The sequence below is a fragment of the Zerene cesonia genome, chromosome 16, assembly GCF_012273895.1.
Source record: "Zerene cesonia ecotype Mississippi chromosome 16, Zerene_cesonia_1.1, whole genome shotgun sequence".
Lineage (NCBI taxonomy): Eukaryota > Metazoa > Arthropoda > Insecta > Lepidoptera > Pieridae > Zerene > Zerene cesonia.
Window position 1 is genome coordinate 1,621,982 of NC_052117.1, and position 14,398 is coordinate 1,636,379.

A 14,398-nucleotide genomic window follows, 5' to 3' on the forward strand; every position below is an offset into this window, starting at 1 on the left:
AAAAATTATTTTATAGTTTTTAGTTTGATGTGCTTGAAAAGCGTGTTTTTTAGTTTTTTTAAACTATATTTATTATAATGAAATTTAAGATTACACAGCTTTGGTCTGAGGTACTTCTTCGATAAATTTCACCGTTTTTGAGAAAAATCCAAAAAAGCCAAAAAAATTTGACCTTTGATCCCAAATAAGTGTCGAAGCACAGTCGAAGCGAGTTTTTAATCAAAAATTTGACTCTGTCTGTCTTATTTGACCACTATTCGCATGTCAAACATTACATACAGTACACATTCAACATTAGATAGACCCTTTCAATGAAAAGACACAGATTATATATATTTATGGTTAAAATTAGAACGTCTATGAAAATATTAAATTATCTCCCGTTTGTAAATTATAAAATGCTTACGCATATATACCTATATATCAAACAATATATTTTATAGCCTGTACGCGTTCCAAAAGAATGCAATGTTTTCCCAACATCTGATTCATCGTTTCCACCCCTATATAAACGGTAGCTTTCCCATTTTCCATTCAGTCGGCCCCTGTGATTCTTAGGGGATGGTTGTTAACGGCAGTATGAAAAACTTTTTACGCAACAATAATTTTCCGACGTGAGCGTAAGTACATAGAGTTTAATGGTTTTTATTTTGATTAATTTAAACATTGAACTAATAGGAGACTTGGATGATTTTAAGTATTGGATATTATTCATTGATAAATGAATTAATTTGTTTATTTGATATTGTTTGGGGGTCAAGAATTAATTATTGTTGTTGGTATAATACGACGAGTTTTTGGTTCATGTGTAAAAGCTTAGCTACCTTTTTTTTCATGGGATGTTGTTGAATTTTATATTTTATTTTTTTCAAGGAATTTCAACATAATTATGCATTACAATTCACAATTATATTAACTTATATCACGTTATAATTTGCATTAAAACATATTTTTCCTTTTAAGATTAAATTAATTATACCATATTGTTTAAAAGCAATAATACTATATACTTACCAGTTTAAATATTCCAAAATATTAAAGTAATAATTGGGTATGAATTAATTCATGGTCATCAAATTGAAAAGAAAGTATTACACAGACATATTACGTCCACTTTCATCAATTGTTTCCATCAGGAAAACCCTAATGGAACCTAAATGGAAAACACTCATTTTCTTCATAAAAAATCGAATATAAATTCAATGCTATAAAACTAAAATTTAAATCGAATATAATTTTTTTTTGTCCTGACTATCACCGTCTTGAATTTATCTAAACCGATTTAGTGGTTTAGGCGTGAAGCAGAGACTGACAGAGTTACTATCGCATTTATAATATTACCTAGAAAACAAAAGTACATTATCCGTGCTGATGGTTAATTAATTATAATCATATAGGATAAAGCATGATAAAGCGTCTATTGTCCTAAAAACAATGTATTATTGGTAAAAGCCTATAATTAAACATTATTTTATAAATACACGATTATTCTTCTTATCTATCTAACCTTTTTTATTTAATTACAATATGTAATCTGTTTAATATCATTACCTTAATAGGCCAGTGTTGGAGTGCTTTTAATACTAACTAATACCGATGTAATATAATAATACTTTATTTATATTGTTATTTATTTATACTGCACTGGTTAATACTTTAACAGTGTCTTATGTCATATGTTATTGTTATGTATTATTCAATCGTGTAGGATTATTGTCTGCTGTTCAACTCTCAAGCATTTTTAAAAGACGTAATAGAAGATTTTACCAACCACATACGTAAATTTGCGAAATTTGGTTCATCGGAATAGGCATATAAAAAATTACATTATGTAATTAATTATATTCTCATTTTTCTTCTTTTAATTTTTAAATTTAAATGAAAATTAATAATTTTAATTATTCTTCATGTTATTTCTTTTATATTTCATATATTTTATGGCTAATTTATTTCTATAGTATTCTATTCAAATTATAGTTTGGATCATTTTTTTCAATTATTATAACATGAATAATATGTAGCTTCACTTCTTCCCCGGCTTCACCCGCAGCACCTTTTGTCTCTTCATAAGAAATTTCCTTGTCTAAAAAAAAATTTTTATAAAAAAATTAGTCGAATTAATCCAGCATTTCTAAAGGTTTTCGCTTAGCTGCTCATATGACGATTAATTATTATTTATATATTAGTTGTAACTATACATTAGCACTTAAATAGATCTCTCTAGATCTCTTAAACGCCATTGGAAATTATGAAAACGATAAAACACAAACAAAAATCATATAAAAATTTAAGAAACTCAATTTTGTCCATAGCTTCATGGAAGCGATATATAATTCCATACTACGGATAATTTTTTGGGTATGTAGGTATTTAAGAGACTATTATTTTTGTTACAAAGCCCTATAAAGATGATAGTAGATATAGGTTCTTCGACCTATAAAATGACCCGACCCACTTGCATTCACTTTACATTTTTAATAATCTTATCAGTGTGCTTTCCAAGAAATGTAGCATTTAACATATATTAATGACTACACTCTTGTTTACAATTTTAGTGTATACAATTATATTATAATTTAGTACCCATCCTGTATGTGGGAGTTGAGCATGCTTCAGCACGAATTGGTCTAGCTCGCACTGGGGATTGCCGATTGGGAAAAAAACAACAGTATTTTTTCTGTGTCTTATTGCATGTATACTCATCGCGCGATTATTATTCCGCAAACAGACATCCGTGTTTAAGCCCCACCTAATGTTTTTTTATGTCACCGTCGGCAACGGAGATGGTGGGTCGCCTGATGGTGAGCGCTACCACCGCCTATGAACATTTGCGTAATGTCGATTGCAGACCTTACTCCTCTACAATTGGATTGCCGACTTCAAATTGGAAAGGGATGTAGAAATGATTGACGAGAGGAATAAAGGAAAGGACTGGGAAGGGTAAGGAAAAGGACATGGGCCTCTGACTCCCCAACTACAACGATACACAGCAGTATGCTATTTCACGCCGGTTTTCTGTGGGGGTGTGGTACTTCCCCAGTGCGAGTTGGCCCAGTACCTAGTTTTGTACTCTGGACACAAATAAATTTCTAAGGTCATTTACGAATCCTAAATCTGCATTTCAATATTCTTCGATATCCGCTATCTTTTCGGGCAAAAATCTTATAAATTAAATATATAAGTTTACAATATTGCATACGAATATATACGATCCGACACAATTTTAAAGCCGTTGTATTAACTATATTCATTGTAATTATTTACAGTTTACACATGCATGACGTTAAATGAAAGCCCGCTGTTTCGTAATAAATTATTTTCGTACTTCCTTAGGTTTTAAGGCGAAGGGGTTGTAGAACAGGCCAATAACCTTTAGGACCATGAAATTAATTTTTCATTGAGTATTGTTCGTAATATAAACCCTGCTCGATTCGTAAAATGTGTATTCTTTACATATCTAATGAAAATAAAAAAAAAATAGTTACATCACCAAATTTTTCATAAGGTTTTTTCAATTTGTTAACAAAGAATATGTCCTTTTTATATTATAATAATGACACATTTCTTTATATAAGCTAAAGAGGCTCACATGTTAGAAACATGATATTAATCTATGTTAGTAAAGTAATGAGTTCATACGATTAAAAATTATTTATTTTTCATTAACTTCACTAAGAAATTAAAGACTTTAGACGGAGAGAGTCTCTCCTTGACCACGCTCGCTGTAAAGTATGCAAAACGTCAGGTTAATAATATAATGAATAAATCGCGTTTAAAATCCGTTAAAGTCTTTAATTCTAAATGTATAATACTCGCGTAAAATCAAACACAGGAAAATACTAACTTCATAAACTTTTCGTTTTTTTACTATCTTCCAACTTCAAATGAATAAAGTTATATTTATAAATACAGTGATATTTATTTATTTTATACCAGTAGGTATACGCCAAAAAGAATAGAAGCGAGTGTAAAAATATTTAAAAGCAATCGCGTGACCATAAACCATTTTTAGTTTTTACTAATCCACTTCAATTCACCGGACTTGCCACTCGGTATCGCCGAAAACTTCTTATGGCCTTTGATTTTAATTTCTTTCATTACTTTTACCTTTCCTTCGTAATTTATAATAACCCACTGGTGAATATTTTACATCAGTATTGCGTGCGCTTCTTGCTAATTCTGTTCATTATTCGTAAAATACATTGAGAGTTCCAGAAATACGTGAATGTTATTAAATACTGTATGTACTAATTATTATAATGATTGAAAGTAAAATACATCCAAAGTTCTAATAAAAGGATGCTTTCTTCCAGGCAATTAGGTGGCTATTAGGTTATCAGTTTAGAGTGTTAATTTGAGATAACATCTTAAAAAAATATATTTTTATTTATACGAAAAAAGGCAAAATTAATACAGCATAATATAAGTACCTATGTCACTATTAGTTTAAATCCATTTCGAAAAAAATTACAGCCATAAAATATATCTTCCTTCTAAATGAGAATATTATGATTTGTTATCGTTAGATACCTGTTGCGTTCATTACAAGGTAATCATTTTAAATTTACCCCCGCCCTCCATCATAATGTGAAATTATCACACACACATACATATTCACTCATAATTCAGTGCTAAAATATACAAAAAAAGATTCAGTACCTACCTGCGCACCTCTAAAAAGTTATCCCATAAAAAGGATTACTAAAAATAACCTCAAACAGGAAATATTAACAAAATATTAAATGGGATCGGAAAACTTACATCCGCCCAAGTTAAATTATATTTAACTTGTTTTATGTGGCTTGGTATTCTTAAAGTTTTTGAACTTCTCAGCTCTTTAAATGTCATAAGGTTAGAGAATTTTCTTACAGGTATCCATAAATATTTTCTATCTTTAACGTAACGACAAACTCAAGATTTCTTTCCATAGACAGATAGGAAAGATTTAATTATGGAATTAAAATGCAATAAATCAATTTGATTAAGGAATGTCATAGGGTACCACGAGAGCTTGAATTTTTGTATTAATAGTAGGCAATATAAAAAAGCGTATCTTTCTGGCAACACTACTATCAGGGTATGCGGTAAATTTTGCAGGTCTCACATATTATAACTGACCCACATTTAGTGGAGTTGACCGGAATGATAGCAGGACTGCGAGCCTGCATTCGGCATGGCTATGGGAACATTTTGAGCGATATTTGGGAAATTTTGCAAGATCCCTCCTAAATACTTGTGTTTCCTTCTTCTAAAATAAAATTAACCCTTCAAGTCATAGATGCTTTAATTTGACTTCCTTATTTATCCGATATTCATATCCCCCTGTTAAACTTATCCTATAGTTAACAGAAGTAGAGAAAAATGTTGTTCTATTGATAAAATATTAGTTCTAAGTATACCAAAACAAACGTAAATTCGTTTGATATTATTTACTAACCAAAAAATGATATAATTAAAAAAAAACGGTATAATTATAGGTGTGCCCGAAAGTTTTAATATTGTATTAAGTCTTTTTTCGAACACAATATTAAGTTATACTAAAATGATTGCAAGATAAAGACTTAGAATAAAATAATATCCAAATCTGCCTCCCATTTGTAAATCGTATGAAACATAAAACAACTTCATTCAGTAATATTCAAATACTAGAGTAGTTGTAGGCAACTCAGCTACACATGGCCACCCTTCCTTCTAGAAACATCTATTGCCCATAACATAATTGCGTTTCGCTTCCATAGGTCCAAAGGTCAATATAACTCTTCTTACACCAAGTAGGGAATCGATTGTCGTCTCATTACATAACACTGCATGTGCCACGGTCGATCGTTGCAGTGAATAATTCACCCTGACGATGCTAATTTTAAACACCCTACCTTCAAACACATTTCTTTTGGTCACCTCGTAGCAGTGGCTTGACGTCTTGTTAAGGAATACAGTTTATTTTATTGATTTTAGAACCACGTTAAACTCTGGATGTTGCTTATTCTATGGCTGTGAGTAAAGTTGATAATTTACTTTTTTTTTAATAATAGAATCCCTTGTAAATGCTCCTCTTCCGATTGAAATATTAAAGACCAAAAATTCGCCTTCTTCTTTATTATTTAAAGGATACAACGAAATAATATGAGTGCATTAAATACGCGTAGATCGACGTGCTTTCGCTCAATATATCAATATAAATGATACATAAATACAAATAAGAAATCCGACAATATAAGTACTAGTTTAATATAATGTTATCTGTAATATATTTAACTTGGTCATCATTGAAATAAACCACATGCTTAAAAGGTAAAAGGAATTAAAAGACGAAAGAGTCCTTGCATCAATCAGTACCCATACCACAATATTGAGGTGTTTTGTACATCACACACACAGACACACGCGTTTGTACGCTACACACACATACACACAAAAAGTTAACTATTGCAAAAGGCGTAACAGTTAGGGTAGAGGTTAGGCGATAACCTGGGTAAATTATAATCACTTAAAAATAACAACACATTTTAGATCCATTTTGCTCTATATACTTTTTAGTTTTATTGTAAGATCTTTTTGCGATCTTCCTTCCTACTTCGGGATTTGAAATCCATATTCCTAGGATTAGAAAATTAAAATAAATACCAGTTTTATAATTTATCTAATGTAAATAATCAAAATTGTGGGTGAGCTTGTCAAAGGCTATCCTTCTATGTAATTCTGACGATTAAAAGAACACCCCATATGCCCTCTTATGCCCCAAAATCCGTCCAGCAGTTTGAGCTGTAGGGCGTAATAAATAGACAGACATGTATGTAACTAGAATATTGCTGTTTGTTTTAATTTATTTATTTTAAATAATAATAATTTATTACATCGCATTTCATTTGATATATATATTTCATATGATTGCTATCTGTCCTAAAATTTTATCACCTCGATGCGAGCTTTCAAATGTAGATAAATTGGGATAAGGATCTGCTTTTTCATTTATGGAGCTTGTGTAATTAAATTAATACAGGAAGTTTACATACACATTTATTTATTATATATTAATATATATATATATATTAATATTACATACACATCAATTACTTGTGTATATAATTTTAATTCATAATGCATAGTATCTTTTAAAACGTTTTCATTTATTAACAAGCTTTTATCATCTATGTTTGTATGTAACTGACACTTTTAGACTCAATTTTGAACAATTAAGGAAAGATTTATTCAAACTTTGTACACTTATCAAGGATCGGTGACAATACAATAATTACATCAGTTTATCTTATAGTAATAAGATCAGAGTACTGATGAGAATCGCCAGGATTAAATATTTTTTTTACGTATACTCTGCAAGTATGAGAGCAAGTGAGACAATAATTAGTTGATCGCAGGTTTTTAGTTTATGGTCTTTTCGGTTATTTGATTTATTTGTTATTTACTTTATTTGTAATACTACTAATATTATTAATACGAAAGTTTGTAACAATGTATGGATATTTGTTATTCTTACGCGCAAAAACGTTGGCATTGACACATTATAGTCTGAATGAACACATAGGCTACATTTTAGTCGTGTACCACGCGAATGAAGCCATAGGTTCCAACTAGTATGGTCTAACTTTACTAGATCTATAATTTTGTCTTCTTTATTTTCTCTTAAAAACAATTGAACAACAATTGTATTAAATATTTAGGTATCTAGCATTAAAATTCAATTAAAGTGAAATATTTAAAGAATGGAAAAACATATTTCGTAGCAACGCCTAGCCTCTCGGCCACCCGTGATCCCACCACAGCAATCGAAATTCTAATTCTTTCGGTTATGAGCCTATAAATTTCTCAACATTTATATTTTCTTGTTACAGGTAATGGAGGCGCTCAGCAATGGACATCAACGATGGATTTATTTGTATCATTTATTTATTATTTACTAACATACAACGGTTAGGAAAGGATGTTGTGATGTCGTATATTTTTAAAAGGATATCCATACTAAGCATTCCCTGTATTTATTGAAATTAAGCTGGTGTTCACGCGGTAACGCAAGCTTGAGTCGGCGTGTGTGTTACGCGTAGCACACACGACGAGAGAGTGTGCGTAGCCTGCAGCCACGGGCGACAAACGTGTGCACCCGGCATAAACTATCTTATAACTGCATCGCAGCATCTTTAGTAATGGGTCATCTCGTATAGCAGCAAATAAGTGTATTTGTAGGTGTTGAAAAATCGGTTTTTATCGGAATTTTGAATGCTTTTTCTTTGTCAATAGGTGAAACGCTAAATGGACAGCGTCTCATAGAATTTAGACTGGGCTCTGAAGCAGAGTCCGAACAAGGACTGTCCGTAGCTGAGGCGGAGTTAATGGTGCGCGCTGAGACGGCGCCACGAACGCGCCGCCTACGTTATACGCTATGGGCGTTCACAGTACACGGGAATAGCAGCGTTGGTGAAATGGCCGGCGCTACAGAAGTCGGCGGTGAGTTATTCACCACTATGCATGGTTGATGACCATATAACAAGTTATTAATATTTCTCATAAGGTGCCAAACACATATGTATATGATATTAACTTATTACTCTTTTTATTTGAGACATTGTTGTGTTTGCTGGCAGCGACAACATTTCGACATATATGTTTCCGACCGAGAATTTATTAAGATATTCGTGAGGTTATAACTCAGTGTTTAACAGGCACCAACGGTGGTCGCGGCTGGCAACGACTGGACGTGACAGCAGCAGCGCGGCGCTGGGCGGCGGGCGGTGCGCGCAGCCCGCTGCGACTGCTGCTAGACTGCAGCGGGTGCGCGGGCCGCGTGCGGCTGCGGCTGGGCGGCGCGGCGGCGGCGCGCCCGCTGCTGCGGCTGCGGCTCTCGCCCCGCGCCCCGCGCCGCCGCCGCGCGCTCGACTGCGACGCCGCAGACCACGGCCGGTGCTGTCGACAGACGTACTATGTGAGCTTCCGCTCGCTCGGTTGGGACGACTGGATCGTTGCGCCCGAGGGATATTACGCCAATTATTGCCGCGGCGCGTGCGAGCCCTTCCTCAACTATCACTCGCAGGTGGGTGTTAATACGATTTAACTGTTTTTTGGCATCCTAAGCATTACCTCTAAATAAAATAATTAATTAAATTTAATTAAACTAATGAAGCGACTATAAAATAAACAATGAACCTGACGTGTTCTATGAACGTAATTTATTGTTCAAATTTTCATGTGTTAATACACAGTATATTCATAGTGGTTTATGCTATCAGGTGGTAGAAGCAGCTCGGCTGGAGCGCGCCGCGTGCTGCGCCCCCGTGCGCTTCTCCGCGCTCTCGCTCATCTACTTCGGCGCCGACTCGAACATCATCAAACGCGACCTGCCCGAGATGGTGGTTGAGGAGTGCGACTGCCCGTAGCGGCTCTGTACATAGCCTCCGCCGCCCGCCCCGCTCCCCCGCCGCTTTCGCCGCTCGAATCCGATTTAATCCGATCGATTATAAATAATATTCTCGAATTGTGTAACATTTTGTTCCTCGCGTTCAAAGACTATATCCTAAATCAAATGGTGAGTCGCGAACGACTCGCGTCTGCGCTCGATGTGCTAGAGACTTTATTCGCCCTGTGATACATCGCATGCGTAGTTTTGAGGCTCCGTTGTTAGAGCTAAAGTTCTAGGCAACATGCCAAATTGCCTGATGATTGCGCATGCGATGAAACGCAGTTGCGACGCACAACCTGAGGCGCCGACACGACTCGTGCGCGACCAGCCTAAATAATTTAATATGCCGTTTTCTTTCACCACGTTTGGTGATCGCTTGTAATTATTGTAAACTGTATTATAATAATTATTATAATTATAATAATAAATCAACTTTTTCATAATTATCCTTGTGTTTCATTTTTAAATTACTACAATATTTATTTAAGTTGTAATCTTGAAAAATCGCATAACATTTACGACGATGAATTTTCCGAGCATTTGTTAAAAGTGATATTTAATTACTTATTACACATAAAGAAAAGTTATTTTACACCACAAGGCAAAAAAAAACCACTGAGGCCGGTCCTCGGGTAACAAATTATTGCAGCATTTACCTAAGTCGTATTACATTAAAACTTTCTTTAAAAATGGATGTATGGGGGATGTATGGGGGATAAAAATGGATGGATGTATGTATTTGGCTACTATTTCGACAAGAGACGCCGCCCTCGGTACTAGTCGTGTTTCTACATCCTTTTCATATCAGTTATCCTTAACTACAACAATAATTATAGTACCTTACAGCAAAATTTTAATTACGTTATTCTATTTAAAGCAGTGGTGGCTCAGTGGTGAGAATCTCGGACTGCAAAATCGATAAGTCAGGGCTCGAGACCGGGCGAGTGTGCAGAAAACAAACTGATTTTTCAATTTATCTGCACGTGTGGATAACATCACCACTGCTTAAAACGGTGAAGAAAAACATGGTGAGGAAACCGGAATGTCCAAGAATTAAAAGTTCAACGACATGTGACATCTGCCAACCCGCACTTGGCCACCGTGGTAGATTATGACCTGAACCCTTACAGGAGGCCTGCGTCCCAGCAGTGGGAACATATATGGGCTGATGATGAAGCATACATAGGGACATAGGGACAGAGAAAGCAACTTCGTTTTATGTTATATATGCTTAAATGCCTATGTATGCTTAAATCTATAAAACTTATAACGTTATATGTATAATAACTAATAACATCTGTTACAACTCCGAAATAACGCGTGCGAAGCCGCGGGCAAAAGCTAGTCCTACTAGTCCTACTAATATAATAAATGTGAAAGTTTATAAGGATGTGTATGTAATTGTTGCTCTTTCATGCAAAAACTGCTGAACCGATTGCAATGAAATTTGGCACGTAAACAGCTGGACACCTGGAATAACATATAGGCAACTTTTCAATCCTATATTCCTACGGGATACGGATTTACGCGGGTGAAACCGCGGGGCGCACTAAAACAGGTCATCTTATTCAATTTCTTTCTTTATTCTTTCATCTTTCTTTAGTACTAAAAATACATTTTCAACACGAATAAATACAAACAGAAAACTATGCGAAGATTCTGAATTCCTGTAACGTGCGTAGGTTTTAAGGCTGGATATTTTCAACGAGTTTGAATAAAAATTGTATGCCTTTCAAAAAACTGTCTAACTTATGATTTCCTATAGACTTACGTGTTCTATATAAGTGTATAATCTATGTACGTGTTTGTATTAAACATAAAGGTCCATTCTCGAACCCCCGTCTTATTCATTGAAGTCCAAATTCCCAACCACGGAGCCACTACTGTTCATATTATTAAATAATAAATTTAAATGTTAAATATATAGTTTTAAAAAGAGTAAAAAATGGGAATCCTATTCTCACAATTCTGTTATACTTTCAAAATTGTTAATACAAGCAAAGAACTTTTGTATGCGTAAAATTTTTAGCTGAAATACAAGTATTATTCTAGCTAAAAATTCATAATTCTTAGTTTTTATATCTAAATCTAGGTTATAATATTAGTGGCGGAAATTATCGAACTTTCGGCGAAATGTTGATAAAGCTCGCTGTAACTGTTTTGATAAATTATACGTATTGCCTAGAAATAGGTCTCATTTCAATAAGCCTAACATTGTTATTCAGAAACGATATAGATTTTATTTTTATAGGCTATACTGGCATTACATGCTTCTATGAATTTTTGTTATGTTAGTTCCCAGAGTCTAGACATAACAATAACTATATAAATTACTAGCTGTAACCCGCGGCGTCACTCGCGTGTTTCCCGGGAAAAAGTACCATAAATGTTAATCCAGACTATAATCTATCTCTGTACCAACTTTCATACACTTACCATAAGTTGTTCTCGTGTGAAAGAGTAACATACATCCATACTTACAAACTTTCGCGTATATAATATTAGTAAGATTTAGGCGAGTTCATGCCAGTATATTTCACGGATCCATAGCAGATATAAGCCATGACGTACAAGACAAAATGATTCTTGTCATTCTCTATTTAAAATTTTTAGAAAAGTGTTACATTATAGGAACATTACCTATATTTTACTACTTATAACTATCAATTCCTATTCTTAAGCTTCACTTCTTGTAAATTTAAGTGTTGCAATCTATTATATATTTTTTTAATATATTTTCTTAAATAAAATTCGTCCTCTAAAGAAAAATAAGAAAAATTAGCTAAAAAATTATAAAAGTACATGTATTGTTCTCTGATTTTCAACAATTTAGCACACTATACCATTTAAATCAGTAAAATATTAACTTCATCAAACGATGTTCCCAAAAACGAAGTAGGTTCCAAATTCGAATGTTTTTTTTTTTCAAGTATCATCACAGATAACATAATACTATACTAGTATTTTATTACTCGGTTACTCTATGGGTTTTCAACGATTCCATATGATTTATGTGTGGAGGAATTATTGACATTTGAGGCCATTTTTGAATTTGGGTTTCCCCGCTAGGACGTCGGTGACCTTAATAAATAATTATATATAGTTAGTCAACAATTTTACTTGCATTTTATCAACGCAAGCTTAAACAAGCCTTCTAGCATGTTCCATGGAAGTTGTGCGAACCTAATGGAAATGTTTTCTCGAACTCTCAACTATTGTATGAGTTGCAGAAGTATTGGCGCCGGTTTGTCGTGCTACGCTTTTTCAGTGTGGTGTATATGTCTTCGGGACTATGGGGATAAATGGGGGATAAAGTTGTAATATAAATAAGGCAGTTCATATTAATGTGGATTGCTTGACTTACATAAATAGATTTGCTTAAGTAGCTAATGTTTTAAAGACAATAAGAGAAATCATAATTCGAGTCATTGAATACATGTTCTTCAAATTGATTTCAAATCTGATATTCCATCAATACGTAGATATTTAAATTATTGAGCTTAAAATATACAAATTTTGTGAACTTGTAATAATTGATTATAATAGCAATTTCTCATAATGTGAGAAAACTTTTTTTTTATAAATCTTTGTAGAAATAATGGCTGAACGGATTATAATAATTTTGGTTTCATTTGATTTATTATTGTTTGCTATGATATTATATATGTTAAAAATTCTGCTAAATACTTCCAAACGTTTACAAAAAGATTGTCCGGGCGTATAGTGCGTGGAGTTACAAAAGCTATTAATTTACAGTGCCTATAAAAATCCTACAAATTCAGTATCGTGTGGTCACAAAATCCAGTGCGATTCGGGTGCGTGCGATCGATGTCCCTGTAGACGCTGCGACGCCTGCTACGAGTCCTGTCCACAATCTCAACACATTGTTATATGTAGCATTATTCGGTCTAGGTATTTAAATAGATGTATAGAATTAAACACACTGATAGGAGGCCTGTGTCCCAGCAGTGAGCTGATGATGATGATGATGATAGAATTAAACGATGAATGATGAAGGATGAGTGGTAGAATTTATTTTTATATATTTATCTTAATTTTAATAAACTTCAACTAAACTGTGAACTATGAATATTTTTTTCTTTTTTGTTTTATTCGGGTCCATACAATTCTAGAGGACCATAAAGGAAGGCAAAGGGACACATGTCCAATACACAGACCCTTTTTCCTTTTAATGGTATAAGGTCCACCAGCCAAAGCCCACTCCAAGACTCAAGACTTAAGTATCCAGGCATAGAGTTAGGGCTTAATGATTATAAAATATTGTGCTAGTACTCAAGAAATGTAATCAAACAACTGTAACTTAGGGGAGACGGTGATGTAAGCCGAAATACAGGACTGTATTAGTTCACATTCGTTAGCTATTTATTTCGTAAACATAAATATTAATTGTAGAGCAAATATTTGTATCCAATGAGTTTTTTTCATTGAGAAATAAAACATTATCATTACAAATTATTATAAATAGATAGTTGTCACGGCAAATGGCAGCTACATACCACAAAGACTCGTCTCCGGCGCCCGCCGTCCGGTCTGCATCAGCTGTAAACACAAAACATTGAGATGAGATAATGCACAATCACATTATTTGTTTGATTTGCTTGATTATGCTCGTTGTTGTCTTTATTATAGGCGTTTATTATTTATCCTATGTATATCCTATTTATGTCTTAGTAAGTAATGAGTTTGTTAGATGGATATTTGATAATCTACCACGCAAAGAGAGTTGAGATTTTTGCGAATGAACTCGCGGGCTCCAGTAATATTTAAATATAGAAAACTAGCTGCGCCCCGCGGTTTCACCCGCGTAAGTCCGTATCCCGTAGGAATATCGGGATAAAAATGTGCCTATATTTTATTCCAGTTGTCCAGCTGTCTACGTACCAAATTTTGTTGCAATCGGTTCAGTAGTTTTTGTGTGAAAGAGCAACAAACACACACATCCTTACAAACTTTCGCATTTATAATATT

At 33.8% G+C, this 14,398-nt stretch overlaps 1 protein-coding gene across 1 annotated transcript; it reads left to right on the forward strand.

The window, feature by feature from the left end:
• The first annotated feature begins 537 nt into the window (after nt 1–537).
• LOC119832909 (inhibin beta chain-like) lies at nt 538–9,855 on the forward strand. Its single transcript, XM_038356731.1, has 4 exons — nt 538–620; nt 7,851–8,460; nt 8,676–9,043; nt 9,240–9,855. Exons 2-4 carry the CDS (start codon nt 8,346–8,348, stop codon nt 9,384–9,386), a joined length of 630 nt encoding a protein of 209 aa, XP_038212659.1. The 5' UTR covers nt 538–620; nt 7,851–8,345; the 3' UTR covers nt 9,387–9,855.
• The last annotated feature ends 4,543 nt before the right edge of the window (nt 9,856–14,398 follow it).